The following is a 27,195-nucleotide window of genomic DNA, read 5'->3' on the forward strand; positions in this document are numbered from 1 at the left end:
CAATAATGTAAATCGCCTTACATACATAGAGATTAAGCCTTTCCAGAGCAGCTTCCAATATACTTACACCTTTTTTTCAGCTCCCTCTTGTTCGACCCCTTGATGTTTGTTGTTGTCAGGTGTCATCAAGTCACTTCCAGCTAACAGCAACCTTATGCACAACAGAGTGAAACACTCTGCTGTCCTGTGCCATCCTCACAACCATTGTCATATTTGAGCCGTTGTTGCAGCCACTGTGTCAATTCGTGTGGTTGAGAGTCTTCCTCTTTTGCTGAACCTCTACTTTACCAAGCATGACGTCATTCTTCAAGAGGCTGATTCCTCCTGACCTTGTTCCCCCCACTCCACTAAACCTTCTCTCACCGAGGCCACCAATGACTGTCACTAAATCTAGTAGGCAGTTTTCAGTTTTGGTTTTTATTTTTAATAGACTGTATTCCTTACAGCAAGCTTTTCAGTTTTATCTTGATTAATGTCTCATAGCATTTCATTCTTCTAACCATCCTCTTCTCAAAATATTCTCCCTCCTTGGTTTCTAGAGGACCACAGACCATACCTTTCTTCCAACTTCAGTGACTTTTACTTTTTAGTTATTTTCTCAGGTTCTTCTTTTTTCCTTTTTATTCATTTTATCTTTATCATACATATCAACATAGTTTTAACAGTCATATACTTCTAGAAAGCCTATAATGAAAAACATGGCCTCTGATCCCACCCTTTACTTTATCATAAGACAATCAGTTAGTCTGTTCCTGCATAATGGAAACAGGAAGAAGATGAGATCCTGGATCATAGACAAAGGCCTTTATTATCCACGGCACAGCAAGTAGCATGAGTATCATGTTTGTGTCGGTTTTCCTTGGCTCCCAAGTCCCACAGAGGCAAAGTGGAGGAAATCAGATGGATGCTATGTACAGAGTGAGTGGCATTATAGGAGAGCACTGAGCTTGAAATCCTGTTGTTTTATAGCAAGCAGTAAGCAAGCCTATTGTCCCACAGGGAAACATTGCCTCATTTCTTAAGGTTGTTCACTACAGAAACAACACTGAGAAATGGCTCAAGTAAAGATCAGTCAGAGTCTTGCATTCCTGGCATGTTGTTGTTGTTGTTGTTATGTGCCATCGAGTCGGACTTGACTCACAGCGACCCTTCCTTGGGTTTCCAAGGCAGTATCACTATGGAAGTAGATTGCCCAACCTTCCTTCCGAGGAGTGGCTGGTGGGTTTGAACCGCCAGCCTTCTGGTTAGCAGTCAAGTGCCTTGCACGGATACTCAGAGTCATGCATAATGCCTTTCTCAACACCATATTTGCTAGACCCAGTTTACACACTCTCTAGTTTGCTCGATCCTAGTTTTCTACTCAATTATATTGATAATCACCAGGAAGATTATTAGGATTATCAGGAAGGCAAGGAACAAATCTGTTTCCCTTTTATTGATCCCCAGTGTTTATCACAATGTGTGGCACATAGTAGGTAATCAATTCCTAATCCAAATAAACTAAATAATTTATATGATTCCCTCTGTGAATGGTATTGCATTTTAGAAATTCAGGTAAATCAAAAGCACACACAAGTAAATACAAGAATGGAATTCTTTTTAAAGGAGCCTCCATTACATTATACTACACATTTATTGTATCCATTTTTCACTTTCCTCAATTCCCTCATGTCCCACAATCTCCAGATCCTCTCATTTGACAAACTCTGTGACTTAGATAAAGCAATCATACTTTGAAATCCACTTTTTCCTAACTCCAACGCCTGTGCCTTTTCCACTATACCATTTTGTCCATCGTTGTAATATTTTGTTTGATATATTATTAAATAAAAGTCTAATAATTTAACCTTGAGGCTAGTCTTAGCGATGCCCTCATGAAATGGTTCTCAAGTAGGGGTGAATTTGCTTCCCAGGAGACATTTGGCAATGTCTGCAGACATTTTTGGTTGTCACTACTAAGGTAGTGCTACAGGCAGCTAAAGGATAGAGATCAAGGATACCACTAAACATCTTACAATTCACCAAACACTCCCCTACAACAAAGAGTTATCTAGTCCAAAATGTCAACAGTGCAGAGGTTGGGAAACCCTGCTCTAGCATATGGAGGGATGGAGTTTCCCAATACATATAATGTAGACCAGTTGTTATGCCAAACCTGTGTTAGCGACACAGGAATTCAGAAACCAAAACTTGTCTTTTTCTAATCCCAAAACAAATGTACTGTCATTGAGTCTATTTTGGCTCACAGAGACCCTATTGGATAGAGTGGAACTGTCCCATGGGGTTTCCAAGGCTGTCAATCTTGAGAGAAGTATCTTTCTTCCCCAGAGCTGGTGGGTTCCAACAGCCACACTCTTTATATCAGCTGATTTCTTTAACCACTGTGCTACCAGAGCTCCTTCTCTTCCTAAAGTCATTGTTTATTCTACCACAACTACCTTCTTATCTTATTTTCCCTAGCACTTTTGTCATTGCAAAACAAATAATCTCTAGAAAAGAGTTTAAATTAAATAGCATGGATTTAAGATGTACTACTATTCCAAGGAGTCCCTACGCCCATCTATATCCCCTCCTCCTGGAGATACACATACCTCACTGTGTGGTCTGATTTCTTACTCTCTGCAATTTGAGTAACAAGGATATGATAAGCATTCCTCTATGACTATATCTTGCCTTGAGCAGTAAAATGGAGTTTAAGGTTATTTTGAAAGAAAACTAGCCCACCAATTTGATCCTTTACTCAAATATTGGATTCGCTCAAACCCAAAGACCTTGAAAGTTTAGAATAACTAACCACAGTAGTTTGACTGTATGTTTCTGTATTTGTATTTAGGCTGGGGCAGGAAGCAATATAAACTCTAATAATCCACCACAAGATAAATCCTGTTTGCACAGAAATCTGACCTGACCTAAATCAGGATAAACAGGTAAATCAATACAGGAATGTCTGGCATGGAGGCTTAATTTCCAGACCTAAGAGATTAGAGATGAGTTCATCGAGACATACAAGCACAGACCTACAAATGTATACAGATTGCATTGGACCCATCCCACACATAGAATTCCTTGGCCTCATCAGCTTTTTGCCCACCTGGCATCTCTGGGATTTTCTATTCATCAGTAATATTGGAAATTAAATTGATGCAGAGCAGGCTGAAGGCTAGCCCAGAACAGTCTGAATCTCTCTTGGCTGCTCAGTTCTCATCACATAGTGTAAGTGTCTTTCCCTTGGCTCTACTATATTTTTGCTTTTCTTAAACACCATCCTGGCACTCAGTCCCAACAAACACTTTCCCTTCTCTCCAGCTTCCAATTCCTTTCTCCTGCTACCACGCTGGTTTCTGGCTCCAAAGTGATCCACTCAGCAATGATCCAGACTTCATAATTCAAGGGTGTAACTGCACATCCAGGGGCAATGAACTGTTTTTCCATGAAAGGATAGTTAGTATTGGAGCCTGTGTCTTCTATTACAGGAAATTGCATCAAGCATTAATTTAACTTACAGGATCACCAATTTTTTAGGGGAGAAAGGGAAAAGGAGGTGTAAGAAGAGAAAAAGAATCACCAAATAAATTTTCATTGAAACATACCAGAAATGGAGCTTGAAGTGCCAGCAAAGTGTTCCAAACACCATTTTCAAATAGATTTTCCACGAATGTAGAGTGAATCTAGCCCATAGTTTATAGCTGGAAATCAAGCTTGTTTGATACAGTAGTTAAGGGTACAAAAGCTTCCCATAACTCAAGTGACCAAAACTTAAATGAATGGAATGGAAAACTGATGGCAAGTTGAGGGAATGAGTTTTTCTAGGCAGCAAGAACATTTCTCAAAGCTCTGAGACAGATAGGAAGCGAAGATGGATGGAAGCTTGGATTAGAAAATAAAACAGGCACCTCTTTTAAGGAAAGAGAAGCTATTTTTAATGTATTCCATTTTCTAAGGAAAGAGGTTAAAGATGAAAAAAATTGGACATTTTCGTTAAAAGCTCAGTAACAGCTTGTTCTCATTTGGCTCAATTTAGTCCAACAGATAAAGTACTTTGTCCAGCTCTCATCCAAAACTGTCTTGGGACTTTACTACACCAAATCCCTACTCTTTTTTTTTTTTTTTTTTTCCCCAGAGAATGTATTGGTCTTTCTTCTTTCTTCTTCTCCTTCTCTTCCTCCTCCTTTCCTGAGCACTACATCCAAGCAATGGAAAGCAGATTCTTAATAACTTTTAAAGAAAAATATCAAATAACCAAAGTCATTCCAGTGAAAGTTTGTGAAAATTATTATCTATAAAATGGTCCCTGGGGTTCTACTGGTATAAGAAATGGCTCTTCATCACCTGTCATCCCACCCTGTCCATCTCCCAGGCCTCCTCCAAAAGGACATGAGAAATAAAGTAAAAAGTAAAGGCTAGTGACAACATTTGAAAAATGAGGAATCCTGGAATTGAGGGGAGGGAATATTTGAATCAGGTTTAGACAAAGCTGAGGGGCAGAGAAGCATTTATTTGCTGGCCTCTGGGGGCCTGTACACTTTTTTTTTTTTTTTTTTAATATGTTAGCTATTGTGGGGAAGGAGGAAGTAACAATTGGTAATAGATTCTTTCCCTTGGAACTTTCCCAAGCACCTTAACATCACAGGATAGGGTAACCATCTCTGTGTTCGAGCTGGTGAGAGGAAAAAATGAAAGAAAAAGAGTAATGCCTTTTGGGTTTGTTTACATCTACTTTGAAAAGGTTTTAAAAATGTACAAATAATTCATAGTATATGTACATTGCTGTAACCCTCCTTAAATATTATTGGGAGCAAGGCTGTATATTTAAAAAAAAATTACAGAGTAAACTCTGTATTTGCTAATGAAAGAAACAGTAGTCAAAGATCAGACCACCTATATTCAGACCTTGCTAAACACAAATAACCTAGTTTGTTCATCCTTCTCTGCTCCTCTAACATTTAAATCACTCAAAGCACTTTTCATAGCCAAAGCTAATTACCTGTTAATATATCTGTCTCTGTCCATAGATCATAAACTTTCTGAAATAAAAGCCTGTCTTTTTCAGTTCTGTGACTGCCTGATATATCATAGAGGTCTTTAAATGTTGAACAAATGAATGAATGACTTTCTACACCTCAGTTTCCTTTCTCACTTCTCTATTAAAGAGCCATTGTGAGAATAAAATGAATGAAGGTTGGTAAAAGTGTCATTAAAATGCAATGTATCACCAGTAATCACTTAGAGGAGAATGACAACAAGATAAATATGGAATGTGAGCAGATGAAGGTAAGAAATACTTTAAAGAAATATCCAACTGACAGCCCATTGGCTGTCACCACAGTCATCTTGTAAAGGTCTTAATAAGACTTGAGAAAGACCTAATCTGAAGCTACCAGAAGAAAAGTATGTAAGGGACTATCATTCACTGTACCAGTTCTCCCTGTTGTCCAATTTACGAAACCGAACTTTTGCTGTTTTTGGAAAAGCCTTCCTATGTTGATGATCCCAATGGATGAACAGGAGCTTATTCCTCTCTTTGACTTCCATATGAGGTTGATCTACTCCAGATGGAAAATTTTTCATAGGCATTATAAAGTACTCCATCTGTGAAGCAAACAAAAGAAAGTAAAAGATAATGAACTATATGAAAGCTGAATTACCCATTAAGGGGTTATGCTGAGGTCTGATAATGAATTAGCTCAGTGTTGTGCGAATGCCACAGAAAATGCTAAGAGAAGAAAAAAATAACTCTTCCTTCTGCTAGCCCTTTTGGAGGTCATGGAAATTGAATATATTTAGCAGTTGGGAGAAAATATACTTCCTATTTATTATTTAATACTTCTTATTTATTACTCATTGCCATTGATTTGATTCTCACTCACAGCAACATTTTAGGACAGAGTAGAACTGCCCATAGGGTTTCCAAGGTTGTAAATCTTTACAAAACCAGACTGCCATATATTTCCCCCAAGCTGCAGCTGGTAGCCAGCCTTTAAGTTAACAGCCAACATGTAGTTGGCCTCTTAAATCTCATCTTTCTTTGTGTGTTAGTTAAGACTTTTGGTAACAGTGTGGTCATGGGCAAGTTTTTTGTTTTGTTTTGTTTTTTGTTTCTTAACCTTCTTGAGCTTCAGTTTCTTCATTTATAATAGGAGACAGTATACTTACCTCATATGGAGCCCGGGTGGCTCAATGGTTAAAGCACTCAGCTTTAACCAAAAGATCGGCAGTCCGAACTCACCAGTGGCTCCGTGGGAGAAAAGATGTGGTGATCTTCTCCTATAATGATTACAGCCTAGGAAAACCTATGGGACAGTTCCATTCTGTTATGAGTTGGAATCAACTCTATGGCCTAACAACAACACACTTAGCTTATAAGGTAATTGAAAAAAGTAAATAACAAAAACTTCTATAAAGGGTTTTGCAGACTGCATCATGCTTAGTATACTCTCTGTACAATGGTGGTAGATCACGCTATCATGCCTCTCAGGCAATTATTTGATATTACTATGCTATGGAGCTCTGGTGCTGTCGTGCTTAAGGCATTTGACTGCTAACCAGAAGGCTGGTGGTTCAAACCCACCAGCCACTCCTCAGAAGGAAGGTTGGGCAATCTACTTCCGTAGTGATACCGCCTCAGAAACCCAAGGAGGGGTCGCTATGAGTCAAGTTTGACTCGACGGCACATAACAACAACAACAACATGCTGTTTATTTTGTTTCTTATTCAGTATCCATCTATTCAGTACCAACAAGCAAGAAAAATATAAAGTTGACCAAAAACTAGTGGGCCACTGTTTCTCCAAGGTTGTAAAGGAGAGCTAGAAACTTTGAGCATCAAAAGCATTGAATGTAGTTTTTAATAAGCATTCATTGGAATATAGGGGCAGATATCCAACAGTTTCCAGAGAAGGATATCATGCTTGATAAAGTGGAAGGTCAGAGAAAAAGGGGAGTGGATTGACACAGTGGCTGCAACAATGAGGTCAAGCATAGTAAGGATTGTGAGGATGGCACAGGCCAGGGCAGTGTACATAGCATTGCTGTGAGTCAGAATTGACTCAGTGGCATCTAACAACAACAACAACATCCAACAGAGTAGCCTAAATTAAAAAAGACTGATAACACTAACTATTGGTGCGGTTGTGGAGCACCTGAACTTTTCAAATGTTGTTAGAGAGAAAGTAAAATGCTACAACCACTTTCAAAATGGCTAGGCAATTTCTTATAAAATTAGACATACACCTACATTGTGACCCAAAGAGTTTACTCCTAGATATTTACCCAAAGGAAATGAAAGCATGTTTACAAAAATAGGTTATAAGAAGAATAGTAATAGCAATTTTATTTATAATAACAAAAAGCTGGAAACAGACCAGTTGTCTCTCAATAGGGAAAGGGGGAAACATATTATGGTTTATTGTGGACTATTCCTCAACAATTAAAAGGAACAACCAACTTATGTATATGCAACAACACAGATGAAATCTCAAAAACATGCTGAGTGGAAGAAGCCTTGAACAAAAGAGAACATATGGTATGAGTTCTTTCACATGACATTACAGAGCAGGCAAAACAAATCTATAACAGAAAAAAATTAGAACAGTAGTTATTTTGAAAATTGGGAAAAGGATGACTGGAAAGAAGTGTGAGTAACTTTCTGGATTGATGGTAATTTTCTACACCTTAATAAGAGTTTAGTTTACTATGATGGTTGGAGCTGTGTGTCAACTTGACTGGACCGTGATTCTGTGTGGTTTGAGCAACTGCGATGTGGGTTGTTCCCATGATGGGATCAGATGTATATGTTTTGGGCAGCCAATCAGTTGAAGGGGAGTTTCCCTAGGGGTATGGCCTGCTTCTAGTATGTTTGTGGACATCCTGGGAAAAGAGACTCTTTTTCTGTGGATCGTGATTCTGTTGTGCTGCCTACAACTGTCCGTGAGCAAACAATCCACCATTCAGCCTGAAGATCTTGGATTCATCATTTGTTGGAGTCAACAGCCTGTATACTGCCTGCCAACCTTGAGCTCGTTAGCCTCTGAAGCTGCGTGACTTGGGAAAAGCCTCCAGCCTGACTTGCCAGCTTCTATAAGTGTGTGAACCATTTTCCTAAGATAAATTTCTCTTCCTCTCTCTCTATATATAAGCTTAGGAGCTCTGTAGTATAGTGCCTAAGGCACTTAACTGCTAACCATAAGTCTGGTGATTCAAATCCACCAGCCACTCCTTGGAAGGAAGATGAGGCAATCTACTTCCATAGTGTTACTGCCTTGGAAACCCAAAGAGGGGTTGCTATGAGTCGGGTCTGATTCCACGGCACAAAACAACAACAACAGCATATATAAGCTTTACTGGTTTTGCTTCTCTAGAGAACCCAGCCTAACACATTTGGTACTGAGAGTGGTTCTAGAGAGACAAAATCATAAGAATGGGCTTCCTAAATTGGTTCTCCAATTTGATTAATTGTAAAAGCACTGGTGACCCTGCCTCTCTTAGTAAAGTAGTTGTGGTTGTTATGAGCCATCAAGTCGGACGTGACTCATAGTAACCTCTCCTTGGGTTTACCAGGTAGTATCACTACGGAAGTAGATTGCCCAACCTTCCTTCTGAGGAATGGCTGGTGGGTTTGAACTGCCAGTCTTCCGGTTAGCAGTCAAGTGCCTTAGACACTATGCTACCAGAGCTTCTCTGTTAGTAAAGAGGGCCCTGCTAATCCATGGTATGAGGTGGCAACATTGATATGCAAAATAGCACCACCAATAGATCAAGTACTTTTAGAAAGTGAGGCTCTGGGTGATTGTATATTTGATACTTTTCTGGAATTTTGTCAGCATGAGGAATATAAGGAAGCTGGTTGGTTGGTCCTACTTACACTAGACAAAGTGATGAAAGAGTGAGATGAGTTCAGGGCTGCTGAATCGCAGCTTAAGTGCTGCATAAAAGACCTCAATGTTTCCAGTTGTGCTCTGAAAGAAAACCTTATTTCTTCTAATAACAGAGCTGATATTGCCAAAAACCAAACCCAGGGTCTTATTGTAAGAGTGGCTGAGTAGCAATTCCAATTAAATTGCCAACCCAGAATGGTGTCTGAAGATAAAGTGAGGGCATTGATTGGGAAAAAATGGGATCCTATAACCTGGAATGGGGACATATGGATAGATAGTCAGAAAGATCAAGATTTGGAGCCTATAAATTCTGTTGAACTCTTCTCATCTGAAGGAATTCCTGTAAAACCATTATCCTTTCTACCTCAGTTTGATGGGATTAATGCAACTGTTCTTGCTGAGTCATTGCCTGAGGCAGAGGCCATGAAAGATATTGCTGAATGTTCTCAGGAACTGCTCCAACCACCCATTGTTGCTGCCAGACCTATAACTAAAATTAAGTCCAAGCGAGCCCCAAAAGGTGAAATTCAAAATGTGACTGAGGAGGTAGTATGCTACACTCAAAAAGACCTACTTGATTCTGCTAACATGTATAGACAGAAACCTGCAGAATATGTATGGGAATGGCTACTGAGGGTGTGGGATCATGGTGCAAGAAATGTAACATTGGATCAGTCTGAGTTTATTGATTTAGGCCCACTAAGTTCAGACTCTTCATTCAGTTTTTCAGCTTGAGAGGTTAGTAAAGGATCTAATAGTTTATTTGGTTGGCTTACTGAAGCATGGATTATGTGGTGGTCTACCTTAAGTCAAGTTGAGGTACCAGACTTGGCTTGGTATAATGTAGAAGAAGGTATCCAGAGGCTTAGGGAAATTGGCCTATTAGAATGGATTTAGCAGATTAGACCCCTAGAGCCAGAAATGGAGAGTCCAGAAGACACCCTTCTCACAGTACAGTGAGAAAAAAATTTGTGAAAGGAGCCCCAGCATCCTTGAAGAATACTGTGATTAAGCCAGATTTGACAGTGGAAACTGCCCTAATTGAACTAAGACACTTAACTACGACTGGGCTGATTGGACCCCATGGTGGTAGGGGCCAAGTGGCAGCAGTTAATCGACAAAGGCAAGGTGGGTGTTCTTACCCTAATGGACAGCAGAGTCAGAACAGTAATCAGAATAGTCTGACACATGTGGAATTGTGGCATTGGCTACTTAGTCATGGTGTTCCTAGTAGTGAAAAGGATGGCAAACCTACTAAATATTTACTTGATCTGTATAGACAGAAGAATTCTAGGTCATGTGAACAGCAGCCTAGATTGAATCGCCAGAATACAGAATCATGGTCTCTCACTCAATTCTCAGACTTGAGTCAGTTTACAGACTCACAACCCCTTGAATGAAGGGGAAGCCAGGCCCCTTTAAGGAAGGACCCTACTATATTGCCAAAAATTTATAATGCCAATCTTTCTCCCAGCCTTCCCCAAAGAGATCTGAGGCCTTTTATGAGAGTGACTGTTCATTGGGGAAAAGGAAATAATCAGACTTTTTGGGAATTACTGGACACTGGCTCTAAACTGACACTAATTCCAGGAGACCCAAAGCATCATTGTGACCCACCAGTCAGAGTGGGGGTATATGGAGGTCAAGTTATTGATGGAATCTTAGCTCAGGTGCATCTCAGAGTGGGTCCAGTGGGTCCCCGAGCCCATTCTGTAGTTATTTCCCCAGTTCTAGAATGCATAATTGGAATAGATACACTGAGCAATTGGCAGAATTCCCCACATTGTGTCACTGACATGTGTAGTAAGGGCTGTCATGGTAGGAAAAGCCAAGTGGAAGCCATTGGACTGCCTCTACCTACAAAAATAATAAACCAAAAGCAATACTGCATCCCCTGGAGGGGTTTCAGAGATTACTGCCACCATCAAGGACTTGAAGGATGCAGGGGGTGGTGATTCCCACCACATCCCCATTTAATATGCCTATTTGGCCTGTGCAAAAAACAGATGGATTTTGGGGAATGACAGTAGATTATCATAAATTTAATCAGGTGGTGACTCCAATTGCAGCTGCTGTTCCTGATGTGGTTTCATTGCTTGAGCAAATTAGTACATCTCTTGGTACTTGGTATGCAGCTATTGATCTGGCCAATGCCTTTTTCTCAATACCAATTTCAAAGGACCATCAGAAGCAGTTTGCCTTCAGCTGTCAAAGCCAATAATATACTTTCACAGTGCTTCCTCAAGTGTATATCAACTCTCCAGCACTATGTCATAATTTAGACCATAGGGATCTTGATTGCCTTTCCCTTCCACGAGACATCACACTGGTCCATTATATTGATGACATTATGCTGATTGGACCTAGTAAGGAAGAAGTATCGATGACTCTAGACTTATTGGTGAGACATATGCGTGCTAGAGGTTGGGAAATTAACCCAATAAAAATGCAGGCACCTTCCACCTCAGTGAAACTTCTAAGGGTCCAATGGTGGGGGCATGCCGAGACATTCCTACTAAAGTGAAGGATAAGTTATTGTACCTGGCTTCCCCCACAACTAAAAAGGAGGCACAATATCTGGTGGGCCTCTTTGGATTTTGGAGGCAACATATCCCTCATTTGGGTGTGTTGCTGCAGCCTATTTATCAAGTGGCTCAGAAAGCTGCTAGTTTCGAGGGGGGCCCAGAACAATAGAAGGCTCTGCAACAGGTTCAGGCTGCCGTGCAGGCTGCTCTGCCACTTGAGCCATATGATCCAGCTGATTCAATGGTGCTTGAAGTGTCTGTAGTAGATAGAGATGCTGTTTGGAGTCTTTGGCAGGTCCCTACTGATGAATCGCAATGCCAACCCTTGGAATTTTGGAGCAAAGCCCTGCCATCTTCTGCAGATAACTACTCTCCTTTTGAGAAACAGCTTTTGGCTTGTTACTGGGCTTTAGTAGAGACAGAACGCCTAACTATGGGCCACCATGTCACCATGAGACCTGAGCTTCCCATCATGAACTCGGTGTTGTCTGACCCACAGAGTCATAAAGCTGAATATGCACAGCAGCACTCCATCATTAAATGGAAATGGTATATCAGAGATCGAGCTCAAACAGAACCTGAAGGCACAAGAAGTTGCATGAGGAAGTGGCCCAAATGCCTATGGTCTCCACTCCAGTTACATTACCTTCCCTCTCCCAGTCTACAACTATGGCCTCTGGGGAGTTCCTTATGATCAGTTGACTGAGGAAGAGAAAATTCGTGCCTGGTTTAAAGATGGCTCTGCGCAATATGCAGGCACCACTCAAAAGTGGACAGCAGCAGCACTGCAGCCTCTTTCTGGGATTTTCTTGAAGGACAGTGGTGAAGGGGAATCCTCCCAATGGGCAGAACTTCAAGCCATGCATATGGCTGTTCATTTTGCAAGGAATAAGAAATGGCCAGATGTGTGATTGTATATGGATTCATGGCCTGTCACTAATGGTTTGGCCAGATGGTCTGGAACTTGGAAGGAGCATGATTGGAAAATTGGTGACAAGGATGTATGGGGAAGAGATATGTGTATAGATCTCTCTGAATGGGCTAAAGGAGTAAAGATATTTGTGCCTCACGTGAATGCCCACCAAAAGGTGACCTCGGCAGAGGAGAATTTTAACAATCAGGTAGATAGGATGACACTTTCAATGGAAACAAGCCATCCTTTTTCTCCAGCCACTCCTGTCATTGCTCAATAGGCTCATGAACAAAGTGGCCATGATGGCAGGGATGGAGGTTATGCATGGACTCAGCAACATGGACTCCCACTTACCAAGGCTGATCTGGCTACCACCACTGCTGAGTGCCCAATCTACCAGCAGCAGAGACCAACACTGAGTCCGTGATATGGAAGCATTCCTCGGGGTGATCAGCCAGCAATCTGGTGGCAGGTTGATTACACTGGACCACTTCTACCATGGAAAGGACAGCATTTTGTTCTTACTGGAATAGATACTTATTCTGGATATGGATTCACCTTTCCTGCACGCAATGCTTCTGCCAAAACTACCATCCGTGGACTTACAGAATGCCTTATTCACTGTCATGGTATCCCACACAGCATTGCTTCAGATCAAGGGGCTCACTTCACAGCAAATGAAGTGCGGCAATGGACCTATGCTCATGAAATTCACTGGTCTTACCATGTTCCCCATCATCCTGAAGCAGCTGTCTTGATATAACAATGGAATGGCCTACTGAGAACACAATTATGGCACCAGCTAGGTGGAAATACCCTGAAGAGTTAAGGCAATATTCTCCAGGAGGCCATCTATGCTCTAAACCAGTGTCCAATATATGGTGTTATTTCTCCAATAGCCAGGATTCATGAGTCCTGGAACCAAGGGGTGGAAACAGGAGTGTATTACCACTCACTATTACCCCTAGTGACCCACTCAAAATTTTTTTTTGCTTCCTGTCCCTGCTACCCTATGCTCTGCAGGTCTGGAGATCTTAGTTCCAAAGGGAAGAACACTCTCACCTGGAGACACAATACTGATTGTATTGAACTGGAAATTAAGAATGTCACCCAGCCATTTTGGCTTCCTCATGCATCTGGATCAACAAAGAAAGGCATTCCTGTACTATCTGGTGTGATAGATCCTGATTACCAAGGGGAAATTGGATTGACATTACATAATGGAGGTAAAGAAGAATATGTCTGGAATATAGGAGATTCTTTAGGACATCTCTTGGTATTACTATCCCCTGTGATCAAAGTCAATGGAAAATTACAGCAACCCAATTCTGATATGACTACTAGTGGCCCAGACCCTTCAGGAATGAAGGTTTGGGTCAACCCAACAGGCAAAGAACCATGACTAGCTGAGGTGCTTGCTGAGGGCAAGGGAAATACAGAATGGGTGGGGGAAGAAGGTAGTTCTGAATGTCAGCTATGATCACATGACCATTTGCAGAAACAAGAACTGTGATTGTTATATTTCTTCATTGTATATGTATATCAAATATTTCTGTTTCTTTCTGTTATAAACTGTGAAAGGTAAATAAGGTTAATGCATTTCGGTTGTGCTCATGTTAGCATATCATGTTAGGTGTAAATATGACTTTATAATTGTCCTTATTTAGAGATTATATATGATTAAGAAGATGTTATAAACTGAAATGTAAATAAGGTTAATGTGTTTCAGTTGTGCGCATGTTAGCATATCATGTTAGGCATAAAAATGACTTTATAATTGTCCTTATTTAGAGATTATATATGGTTAAGAAGATGTGTACAACTGCCAAGTTGACAAGGGGTGGACTGTGATGGTTGGAACTGTGTGTCATCTTGGCTGGACCATGATTCTGTGTGGTTTGAGTAATTGTGATGTGGGTTGTTCCTATGATGGGATCAGATGTATATGTTTTGAGCAGCCAATCCATTCAAGGGGAATTTCCCTAGGAGTGTGGCCTGCTTCCAGTATATTTGTGGACATCCTGGGAAAAGAGACTTCTTCTGTGGATCAGTATTCTACTGTGCTGCCTACAACTGTCCATAAGGGAACAATCCACCATTTGGCCTGGAGATCTTGGATTCATCATTTGTTGGAGTTAACAGCCAGTATACTGCCTGCCAACCTTGAGCTCATCAGCCCCTGCAGCTGCGTGACTTGGGAAAAGCCTCTAGCTTGATGTCTGATCCAAGAACTTGGGGCTTGCCAGCTTCTATAAGTGTGTGAGCCATTTTCCTAAGATAAAGTTCTCTTTCTCTCTCTATATATATAATGTTTACTGGTTTTGCTTCTCTAGGGAACCCAGACAAACACAGTTACTCAGCTGTGTGCATTTGGAATACTCTACAAATGTACATTTAAAGTCTGTAATTTTATTGTATACATATTTTATATCAGATGGAAAAACTGTAAACAAATATCAACCTCTATTTAATTACATACATGCTGAAGTATTTAGGGTGCAGAATACTGATATCTACAAGTTATTTTAAAATACATCAAAAAATAAGAGGGTTTAATGGATTGATAAAGGGATGTAGATGGATATGTTATGTAGAGTAAATGCTAATTTTAAAATTAGACAGTGTCTATACAGGTGTTCAGGGAGCTCTGGTGGCACAGTCCCTAAGGCATTTGACTGCTAGCCAGAAGGTTGGTGGTTCAAACCCACCAACCACTCCTTGGAAGGAAGATTGGGCAATCTAATTCTATAGTGATACTGCCTTGGAAACCCAAGGAGAGGTCGCTATGAGTCAGGATCAACTCAATGGCAGTGAGTTTGGTTTGGTTATCCAGATGTTCACTGTAAAAATCTTTCCACTTTATTATATATTTGATAGTTTTCATAAAATGTTGGGGTAAGGAAAATATGGTGCTAGCAACAGTTCTTCCCTGCCTAGAGGAGTGATTTCTTAACTTTCCTTTGTCATAAGAAATCCTGGTTTATAAACAGAATTATTCCACAGAGGGGAGTGGGGAAATGACAAAGATGCCCTCTAAAGACAGAGAGAGGTACACTCATTTGTGCTTTCACCACCTTCTGTTTTTCACATTTCTTTCTCCCCTTTCTACTGATCTTAGTCCATTGACTAAGTCCTATCTGAAAAGCGGGGTCCTGACCATTTGTGGCCTGACTTGCATACTGTCAGGCAAGACCTCCATCTCCAGTGTAAATGAGAACAAGAAAAATGTAAGCCAAACTATCGTACCAATTTGCTTCAGCAGAAACTGAACTTTGTGTGAAATGAGCATGGTGATAGATTTTTGCCCTTACTATAAAGATTGAAACACCTGTATTGCCAACACATTATCGTAATAAATACTGAGAAAAGGAAAGTGCTTGTTTCTTACCAGGCCAGGAGTAAAAGCAGTATCGTGTATGAAAAATGGAATTTTCCTTTTGTTAACAGGATCTGGTTTTCCATTTTTCCACATTAGGACTAGCTGGCATGGTTATTTATAGGACCTGGGCCCAGATGTACTAGCTGTGTGTTGATTTTGATACTTCTCCTTGCTTAAAATTCATAACAACATAGAAAAAAATATATCATCTAAAAAATAAAATAAAATCTCAAGAAAGCCTTCTGTCAAGACATATAGTTTGGTTTTTCTTAGAAATATCACCAGCTTTTGCTTTTTATAGATGAGCATGTGATCAGCTTATTTTGGCACCAAGGAAAGGCAGCTTAGGCAGAATCAGAAAATGACCATAGCAAGGTCATGACTCCATAACAATAAACAGGCTCACAATATTTGATTCTAATGAGTACAAGAGTGAAAGTAATTAAGCATTATTGTTAATTTTGCCTTATATAATATCTAGAATAATCACTTGAAGGAGATGGAATTTCTGCTAATGGCTTCAAAGAGCAGCCAATGAGTATCTTCAAGCTTGAGTAGCTTTCCCACAGCCTTTTCAGGGAAGGTGGTAGGAAGCAGCGTTCATAAGATAAGCCCAGCATAACTATTAGATATTAAAGCCATTTGAATCCACATGTCATACAGGAAACCCTCACTGACTTGGAAGAAAATTCATTTCTTTTAAGCATCTTCAGCTTAGCTCTAGTAGTTTATTAAAGTTTCATAAAAAGAACAAAGCTAGTAAGTCCAAAAATAATTAGTATAAGGGCAAACAAATCAAACACTTCATTTTCAGTGTCCATCTGAAGAAGAGTAAAACATTTATTAAAGTGCTTTTGTTAATTTTTCTGAAAATGGACATTAAAAAATTTTAAAGATGATTTAAATCTGCTGCTGCTATTTGCTTTTCCTCATTTTGAAGAGAAAACATTTAGAAATAAGAATGATCACAAAAAATACACATGACCAGTAAAAATGAAAAATGTTCATTCTCATTAGTAATTAAAGAAACATAAATTAAAGCAATGAGATATCATTTTTTCACCTATCCAACTGGAAAAGATAAAAAATTGGCAAGAGAGTGGAGGGGGCGCTCTCGTAAGCAGCTTGTACGTAAGAGTGTGTATTGCTATAACTTTTTTGATAGGAATTTTTGGTAATGTGGAGTGAGTCTTAAAGTATTGTATTTCCAAAGTTTTTGTACTAAAGTAATAATCAGAGATAAATGCAAAAGTTTACATTTAAAAAGGTTTATTGTATAATTATTTATATAGCCAAAAATTGGAAACAACCCAAATGCTCACCCATAGGAAATTGGTAAATAAATGATGGTACATCTGCATATGGGAAATAGGAGAGAGAAAAAAAAATCTGGATAAAATAATATTTAGAACATCATTCTAGGCATTATATATAAACAATGTTGTTGTTGTTGTTATGTGCCGTCGAGTCAAACCTGACTCATAGCGACCCCTCCTTGGGTTTCCGAGGCAGTATCACTACGGAAGTAGGATTGCCCAACCTTCCTTCCGAGGAGTGGCTGGTGGGTTTGAACCGCCAGCCTTCTGGTTAGCAGGCAAGTGTCTTAACCACTAGTCATATATATATGACTGAATTGATTCCGACTCAGAGCGATCTTACCGATAAGGTAGAACTGTGCCATAGGGTTTCCAAGGCTATAATCTTTACAGAAGCAGACTGCCTCATTTTTCTCCTGCAGAGCGGCTGGTAGATTCAAACCACTGAACATGCTTAACTACTGTGCCACCAGGGCTCCATATGTAAATGTTTATATATGTATGTATATATATGTACACACACACACACACATACATTCTCGCAAAAGTATATATCAATGTTTATGTGTAATGGGACTGAGGTGACTTTTTGTTTTCTTTGATTTTTCTGTATTATCTGTATTTTCTAACAATGAGCATATTCTGTCAGAGAATACTATGAAATACACAAAATCAATTATATGAATTATACAAAACAGATTGTGTGCTTTGTTTGGCTTTCACTGGCCATTGTCAGTCAATTCAATCAATTGCTGGGACAATTCGGTGAAGAAAAAAAAACTTATGCAACCTGGTTGGCTGACAATTTGTAGACAAAAGAGATGGCTGATTTCCCATCTTTGTAATTTTTCAACTAGTTGGTTTGGCATCACATAAATGCAGCTAGAGTTGGAGCATTTGAAACTAAAAAGCTTTTAATGCCAAAAATCTCTTAGACCCAAATTGAAAAAAGATGAACACATTCTTTTTTCTACTCCAGTTTCTCTCATACATAAAAATGAACCAATAAACCAAATCCTCTATCACCACCAGCTATAGTCTGAACGTTTAAAATGGTAAATGTCGGTAGTCCTAGCCCCATCTGCTTGTAGAGGAGCTATTTGTTAGGCTACATGGAGTGTAGGGGCTCCATGAGGGAACCGAACCCACTGCCATCGAGTAGATTCCGACTCATAGCATCCGTATAGGACATAGTAGAACTGCCCTGTAATGTTTCTAATGCTATAAATCTTTACAAAAGCAGACTTCCTCATCTTTCTCCCACAGACCAGTTGGTGAGTTTGAACTGCCAACATTTTGGTCAGCAACTCATGCTTTAACCATAGCACCACCAGAACTGCTTATCTTTCATGAAAGGTGTTTCTTATTTTCATTTTGCAGACAGAAAACTGAGGCTCAAATGGATTAAGTATCTTGTCTGAGGCTTAACAGCAAGAAAAGGGAAGAATCTTGATTTGTTTGACTCCTAATCTCCAAACTGAAGGGGGGGGGGCGACAATGAGCATACTGCGAGTGCTGTGAGTAGGCTAGGTTATCTCAACAGTTGTGTTCAGATCTGCCTGTCCCTGATGCCACTGGTGGTGGTCTCTCAATAGAGCTGAGCTCCTTAGGAAAGTTCATGGCAGAAGAAAGTTAGAGAATCATCTGCTACTGCAGCCAAGCATGTTGTAAACCTACTGCCACATTATCTTTAATAATGCTACAACATAGCTGTGCCAGCCTCCTGGGCAGTAAAAAAAAAAAAAAAAAGTCCTCTCCAATCACTTCTAATATCCTTAAATAAATACTGGGAAGTGCCAAGTAAATATCCAGAAAGCAAAGGTTGAACTGAGAACTAAACAACCTTACATTATTTAAATTCCTGAATATCAAATAAAAGAACCAGACACTAGGTAAATTAGTGGGATGTTTACACACAAACTGGATAATTTCTAATTTAATTTGCAGCAGCATTTGGAACACCACTGACCATTTGAAATAAATAATATGTTGTCTTAGATGGAGATGATTAGAATGTTTTGCAAAGGTCTGTTTTATGGTACAATACCATCTAGCAAAGGAACATTGCTTTTAGGAGACAACTATTGCCAAACTGGGGATTGTTTTTCAGAATATAAACGGCTGAGGATAATTGTGTGCAGTATGAATCTTATTGCTATGCAGAAAACTCAAACAAGCTTTCATGTATAGTAGCTGTAACTGAAATAAATATGATTTAGAGTGCTTTTATTCCAAGGAGTAATTGTGCATGTACACTCTCTCTGGCCAGCAGTTGAAAACTATAAACAATGTTTGGGAAGTCAGAAACAAATGTTTTAATTTTAGTGAATAAAAAAAGTTTTTGAAAGAACATCTGAGTAGAGCAACAGCATTGCAAGCAAGAGTAAACACTGACCACTCCTTCAGAAGGGCAGCTGTCCAGACCAGGGGCTTTGAGAATAGGAAAGTTGGACTCACTTCAGCCAAGCTTCCTAATTTCTGGAGCTGTGGTTTTCTCTTCTGCCAGCAGAAAAGCAAGACATACATGCAAATAGGAAATGTGAGCTTTTCAGTAAGGCTTGCAGAGTTCACTTCTCTCAAAGCAAAGGGCATAGTAGATAATGGCTACACTGTACTATCAAGAGAGAGAATTTTAGTCTCTATGGGTTTCAGACTAATATTTAACTTGAAGTACTAAGTTTAAAATCAGGAAAGGTGTACATCAGGGTTTTATCCTTTCATTATAGTTATTCAATCTGTAAACTGAGCAAATAATCCAAGAAGCTGGATTTTATGAAGAAGAATGTGGCATCAGGATTGGAGGGAGAACCATTAACAACCTGGATATAAGATAACACAATCTTACTTGCTAAAAGTGAAGATAACTTGAATCACTTACTGATGAAGATCAAAGACTACAGTCTTTGGTATGGGTTACACCTCAACATAAAGAAAATTAAAATCCTCACAACTGTAGCAACAAGCAACACCATGATAAATAGAGAAAAGATTGAAGTTGTCAGGGATTTCATTCCACTTGGATCCACAATCAACATCCATGGAAGCAAAAGTCAGGAAATCAGATGTTATATTACACTGGGAAAATCTGCTGCAAAAGACCTCTTAAAAGTGTTGAGAAGCAAAGATGTCACTTTGAAGACTAAAGTGCGCCTGACCATGATATTTTCAATTGCCTCTTATGCATGTGAAAGCTGGACAATGAATAAAGAAGACTGAGGAAGAGTTGATGTTTTTGAATTGTGGTGTTGGCAAAGAATACTTAAAATGTCATGGACTGCCAGAAGAATGAATAAATCTATCCTGGAAGAAGTGCAGCTGGAATGCTCCTTAGAAGTGAGAATGGCCAGACTTAGTCTTACCTACTTTGGTTGTGTTGCCAGAAGGGGCCATTCCGTGGAGAAAGACATCATGCTTGGTAAAGTAGAGGGTCAGTAAAGAAGGGGAAGACCCTCAATGAGATGGGTTGAGACAGTGGTTGCATTGATGGGCTCAAGGATAGCAAGGATTGTGAGGGTGGCACAAGCCATGGAAGTGTTTCATTCATTTGTCCATAGGGTCACTGTAAGTCAGAGCCAACTCAACAGTGTCTAACAACAACATGAATGAGTGAAGTGGGATGAAAGTTTACTATAATACATAGATTTTTTAATATAATTTTAGAATATTGATTTAGGGAATTGGTAATGTTATCAACCAAAGTACATAAATATATATATTTGATGTCAGAATTCATGGGTGTCAGTCGCTGGGTCAACTCTGTTCTGGTTAATAAGAATTCATTAAAAGCCTATGTACTACCTTTGTTGTTGTGTGCCGTCGAGTCGGACCCGACTCATAGCAACCCCTCCTTGGGTTACCAAGGCAGTTTCACTACAGAAGTAGATTGCCCAAACTTCCTTCCGAGGAGTGGCTGGTGGGTTTGAACCGCCAGCCTTCTGGTTAACAGTCAAATGCCTTAGGCACTATGCTACCAGAGCTCCTTGTACTACCTTAGGGGACAGTGAAGTTCTGTTAATGGGAGAGGGAGAACTCAGAAAGAAAGGGTGAAATGGTTATGCAACTGGAAGAATGTAATCGATGTCCCTAAATGGGATATATAGAAACTGTGGCGGTTAAGTTTGTGTGTCAACTTGGCTAGGCCTGGTTGAGTGGCTGGGTAGCTGAATGTAGTTGTTCCCCATGGTGAGATTGGTAATTAACTCCATGTTGGAAAGTATTGGACCAGCTGGTTAGCTGCTTTGGGTATGCCATCTGCTACTCATATATAAGAAACAGCTTTGGGAATGGTCTCTAACTTATGGCACACTTGAACCCTGCATGTAGCCTTGTTGTTCAGCAGCCTGCCATGCTCTGCCAACTTTGGGATTTTCAATGAACTTGAATTAATGGCCTGCCATGTGATTTGGTAACATTAGAACTGTGCCTTTTTACTTGTCAACCTTGGGGTTGTCAGTCTCAGCAACCAGCAGCTGCCTGAGTGAAGAAAAGCCTCTAGCTTCAGTGGGCCAGGAGCAGGAGGTAGAGCTGAAGTCCAAGGTTGAGGGGGCCCCTAGAGCCTGGCACTTTGAACTCGGACTTCTAGCCTCCCAAACTGTAAGAGAATAAACTCCTGTTTCTTCAAGCCATTCCACTTTGTGGTATATACTTGTCAGAGCAGCACTAGGTAACCAGAACACTGTTGAATTAGTGTTATGTTTTGCTGTGTATATTCCAACAATAACAACAAAATAAATACATTTAAAAAGAAAAAAAAAAAAAAAGGAGCCTCCTTACTATATGGATGGATCTCTGATAACTGTTATGGAGGATTCAGTATTCTCAGATTCAATTCCACTCCCCTGATAAAAGACAAGAGAAAGAAATGAACACTCATCAAGAGTCAACAATATGCCAGACACAGTTCCAAGTACTTTACATTTAACCCAGCAAACTTTCAAGAGAGATTTTGTTTCTATTTTATAGAATAAAATGTGCATGGAAACAACTGCAAAATAATACAAGCTAAGGCATTTGGTTGCTAACCAAAAGGTTAGTTGTTCAAACCCACCAGCCACTCCATGGAAGAAAGATGGGGCAGTCTGCTTCCATAAATATTTGTAGCCTTGGAAACACAATGGGGCTTTCTATGAGTCAGAATTGACCCATGGCAGTGACTTTAGTTTGGTGAGTATATAATTATCTTACACTAAATAACATCAGGCCATACAGTTTATGATTCTCAGGAGGTAGTATAGATAGTCCAGAAGGAATGAAATCATTACTGACTAGAGTCATTAGAAATGGCATCATGAAGGAGCTGATGCTTGGAATGGATTTAAAAGGATGGGAAAGATTTAAACCAATAAAACAAGGTTTGGATGAGAAGAGGTTGGACCTTGGGAGCAAGAGACATACAATCATAGCAAAATCCTAAATAAAAACAGTGCATGGGATAGGAATAAATCAACAGTGGCCAATTTAATAGGAAGAGAGGGGGCATTAAGATGAATATAGGATAATAAAATAAGAGTAGAGAAAAAGTCTTGATTGTCTACATTCTGGTTCATCCAAAAAGCAAAGCAGAAGGCCTTGTAGATTCTTGAGAATAAATGATATGCTGACTCACTCAAGTTTCAAGCCGTGTTGATGAGCAAATCCTAGCCATAGAGGGGTTTTAATAATTTGGTGGCATTCAAAACACATCTACATAGAAAATGTTATGATGACACTGACGTTTTAAGAAGGCATCACTTGTAGTTCTCTATGGGCAGAGATTAGTACAGGAACAACATCTGAAGCAGGGAGTTTGCTACATTCTCTCTCACTGTGGTTACAATGGCCTGGACTATGGTTGTGGCAAGAGAAGTAGAGAACAAAAAGCAGAGAATAAGAGAAGCTTTTCATCTAGTTAAAAGGAATAATCTATTGCTACCTCTAGCAATGTAGGTATAAGCTACAAAGAATGCCATAAAATTCACCTCCATTATGCTAAGGTAAGCCAGCATCCGTATTATAACTTGTTCTCCTGCTCAACACTCATAGCCACGATTTGGAGATAGACCCAAGTAGAAAAAATAGAAATGAAGGAATGATTTCAAGGATTTACCTTTTACTTCAATTATGTGTCTTTCCCTAAGACAGTGTGGAGGATTGGGATGAAGGTGTTGCAAGTAATGGCTCCAACATGCCCATACACAAAATAACCAAATGTCAGTGTGGTTATTTAGTGCCATTAGACTTCAGGAGCTCTACACAAAGCTCACACGTCCTGAATTTCAGAGGCCTCACCAATACCCACCACCCTTGCCTTCTCCTCACCCAAACCTACTGTCATCAAGTAGATTCTGACTCATAGCGACCCCTATTGGGTTTCAAAGAAAGTAAATCTTTACAGAAGTAGATTGTCCCATCTTCCTTCCCTGGAGCACCTGCTGGGTTTGAACTGCGAACCTTCTGGCTAGCAGTCAAATGCCTTAGGCACTATGTCACCAGAGCTCCTGTGTGTGTGTGTGTGTGTGTGTGTGTATGTATCTTATTTGAGGGCAGAAGGACCTGTAGAAAATATGAGTTAAAAATAATGCTAAAAACAAGATTGCTCACCAAAATTGAACTCATGATACTCAACAATGTACTAAATGTTTTTGAATTAGATGTTTAAATGATGACTCAGTAGCCAGTGCAGTTATCTAGCCCAAAATAGGCACACGATAAATATTGGTCAAATGAATTGTTTAACAAACAACATATTTTCTTATTTTCATTTTCTTTTGAGTTTATATATTGCCTTTACTTGAAAAAAAAAAAAAATCCAAAGGCCTTCATCATTATGGCACTTGGAAGGATGGAAGATGGTAGCTAAACATAAGGTGGCTGTGAAGATTTTGTAGCACAATGGAGTGTGAAGACTTTGGCTCAGGAAACCTGGGCTCAAGTTCAGACTTTGCATCAAATCATCTGTGTGACTTTGGGGCAAATCACCTACTCTCTCTCCAGGCCTCTGTTTTCTCAGTGGTTGAAGAAAGGGCTGAGTCAGGAGGAATTTCAGGATATCCCTGGTCTAACCATCTCTGATGGTTTTGTGCAAATAGCTGAAGCTAACTCTAAGATTATATTGGGCCCTGCTCAGATTTCCAGTTGGCTAAAACTCCTGCTCTAGCCTTAAAGCACAGATTATTCAGATTTTCTCTTCATCACCTTCCATAGTTCACTCACATGGTCTTTTGTGATGACCAAACTTCCTCAATGAATATGACCTCAGAGCCCTTCCAAGGCCTTTAAATAAATATGACAATTATTCCGTGATATTTGTTTGTCATCCATGAATTTTACCACTTGGGCATATGATTCGATAATATTTAGTAGCAAGGCCAACACCTGCTCGAAATATGAAACACTTGTACGCATGTCCCTGTAGAGATAGAGATAAGCAGGCCAGACTCTCCGCAAAACTATGAAGCCACAGCTGCCTCTTCATTCTCCCTTTCTTCCATCAGAGGTCTCTCTCTCTTAAAGATCCCACAAACTTTCTTACTTCCTATACCTTGCTTGCCTGGTCTCAGGCAAGAAGACAAAGGAACCAATATTAGTATGTGAGTTTTGCCAAATTTTATCCAGATTTAATTGTCCAGGTCAAATTTGGGTTTTTAATTGTTTTCTTTCTCATTAAAAACAACAAGTTAGTGGGGAATTTTCTGGGTGGGAAAATAATCAAGAGAGTAAATGGAAGGAATAGAACATAATGGATGGTTTCAGATCTCTATCCTACTCTTCTCCCGTGACCCCCTTTTCTTCTCCTCTGGGTGTAGTTCCAGGACAGGAGAATTGTGATTCGGCAACCTTGGCTTCTTTCCCTCCTTTCTCCTTGAAGCCAATTGCTTTCCTTTTCCTCTAATGCCTTCCCCATTTTCCCATGGCTTCATCATTGATTTAGGTTCACCATTTTCCACATTAGGAGCTCTGGTGGCGTAGTACCTAAGGCACTTGACTGCTAATCAGAAGGCTGGCAGTTCAAACCCACCAGCCACTCCTCGAAAGGAAGGTTGGGCAATCTACTTCCATAGTATACCGCCTCAGAAACCCAAGGAGGGGTCGCTATGAGTCAGATCTAAGTTCTTGGCAGTGAGTTTTTCCATATAGTAATACTATCAACTTCTCTTTTCAGAGATTCCATAGTGTCACATCTTGGAGCTACTGCAACTTCAAGCTCTCTAGGAAGTTTGCTCCTTTTAACAACTATTTATTGAGCTATACCAGGCTCTGTGCTTGGTGCTGGAGAAATGGCATCATATAAGGTAGTTAAGAGGGGGAGAGACACAGGCAGCAGACCAAAGACTTTTCAAAAAGGAGGTGGACGAGGGGTGGGGAAGCAAGGGGGTTAAGTATTGGTGGACAAAGCAAAGCCCTGAGAATTTCACCTATGGGAAAGGAGAGTGGGGAATCTAGGTCCATGGATTCTCCATTGTTGGGAGCCAGATCTGAAGCCTTGTTCTTCCATGTAGATGGGTGTCAGAGCATGTCAGGTGCTGGGAAGATGATGATGATAATAACAGTGGTTACAAGAATTGCTACTATGATAATGGAAAAGAGAAAGGACAGAAGACAAAAAAGACAAAGGAAAGAAAGAAATAATGCAGCAAAGCATTATTTTAGAGAAAAATGTCAACATTGTTAGTGATTTTATACCTAAAAACAGGATCAAAGTGGAATGAGGAGTGAAACACTAACATATGGCTCTGCTGAATAAGATAGTATTACTTATGCAAAGTGCCTACCATTTACACCTAATGACACAGTACAATAATGTGTATCATTAAATGTTAGATTTGAATTATTATATAATGTATTTGATTAGAGCAAATAGCCTGTATAAATAATGACTCCTACTATGTGGTCATTAGCTAATAAGCTAAAAAACAAAATAAAACAAAAGACAAGACAACTGTAGGCAATATTGCTTCAGAACACTCAAGTAAGTACAGAAAATACAGTATGATGTTCATACTATTGATGGATTTTACCACCCAGATATAGATTTAATAACACAGATTAGTAAAAATGAGCCCAGTTACTACACATGAACATGAATGTTAGAAAACACAGCAAGTCAGTAGGGGTAATATATCCTTTTGTATGTAATATTCCTTGACCAAAATACAAGTGTTATATGTTCAACAGAGAGATGTTAAGCTTTCTTTGGCACACCTCTAACATGTCTGCTGCCTGGGTTTTAACAAAGACTATTTGTAGCTATTGTGTGATTGTGGTTTGTATACTAGTCCTACATATAATATAAGTTCTTTCTTGCTTTTCAGGCTCCCACCAAGATGTAAGAAAAATATCCTGCTAGTCTGAATGTACAATCATCTCTCCCATTTGGAGACTGTGAACACAGTCTCACAGCTTTCCACTCCCAAATACACCAGATTTTTTGTTTAATGATCAGTCTGGGTTTAAACAAAATGCAATTTGTTTTTAGTGATATTTGAAACTAAAATAGGAAGTCTCGTTACTGGTTTATTAGTCTATAACCAGGTTCTTTCCTGTAGAGAGATGTTTTCAACATTCAGTGTAAACCCTACAAATAGCAACACCCTTTCTAGGGATGGGATGTTGGTGCCCTCTTGAGGAAGAAGGAACAAGGTGGAGGAAAAAGAAACTTCAAGGAAGCAGTTGAAACCAGGAAAAGAATATTTAGGTAAGCCTCTGTTTGAACAATCCAGTCTATCTCAAAGGACAATTTGGTTCTACCTGTGACGTGACCAACAATCTTTTTGCGTTTTTTTTCCAGCACAAACTTTTTCTTATGCTCAGCTTTACATATATTGTGATACTTATAAACACAGCATACTTTGCTCCTGGTTTCTATTTACAGTGTGTTTTCCATGGTAATGCCATTTTGATGAAGTAGTTTTTTCTTTACTTACACATAGTTCACAATGAAGAATTTTTTAAAATTTCATTGTGTTAAAAAATATATAATAAAGTGGGTTTTTAAAATTTTTTTGCCATTTCAACCATTTTTAAATATACAATTCCATGAAATCAATTGTACTATGTTGCATAATCATTACTATTATTCATTTCTAGAGGTTTTTCATCACTCCAATTAAAAACAGTACCCCGTAAGCACTAACAGCCCACTGCCCCACCTCCAGTGCCTGGTAACCACTATTAAACTTCTGTCTCTATACATTTGCCTATTTTAGATATTT

The 27,195-nt window shown here is 39.5% G+C and overlaps 1 protein-coding gene across 1 annotated transcript in view; it reads right to left on the reverse strand.

Moving 5' to 3' along the window:
• Window positions 1–3,273: 3,273 nt before the first annotated feature.
• The window catches only part of ICOS (inducible T cell costimulator), a 174,738-nt gene continuing 150,816 nt past the window's right edge, over window positions 3,274–27,195 (reverse strand). The window contains exon 5 of the mRNA XM_007935998.1: window positions 3,274–3,464. Coding sequence (XP_007934189.1) covers window positions 3,274–3,464 — 191 coding nt within the window. The remainder of the gene's footprint in view (window positions 3,465–27,195) is intronic.

The sequence above is a fragment of the Orycteropus afer genome, unplaced genomic scaffold, assembly GCF_000298275.1.
Source record: "Orycteropus afer afer isolate SDZICR_OR568_19922 unplaced genomic scaffold, OryAfe1.0 scaffold00002, whole genome shotgun sequence".
NCBI lineage: Eukaryota > Metazoa > Chordata > Mammalia > Tubulidentata > Orycteropodidae > Orycteropus > Orycteropus afer.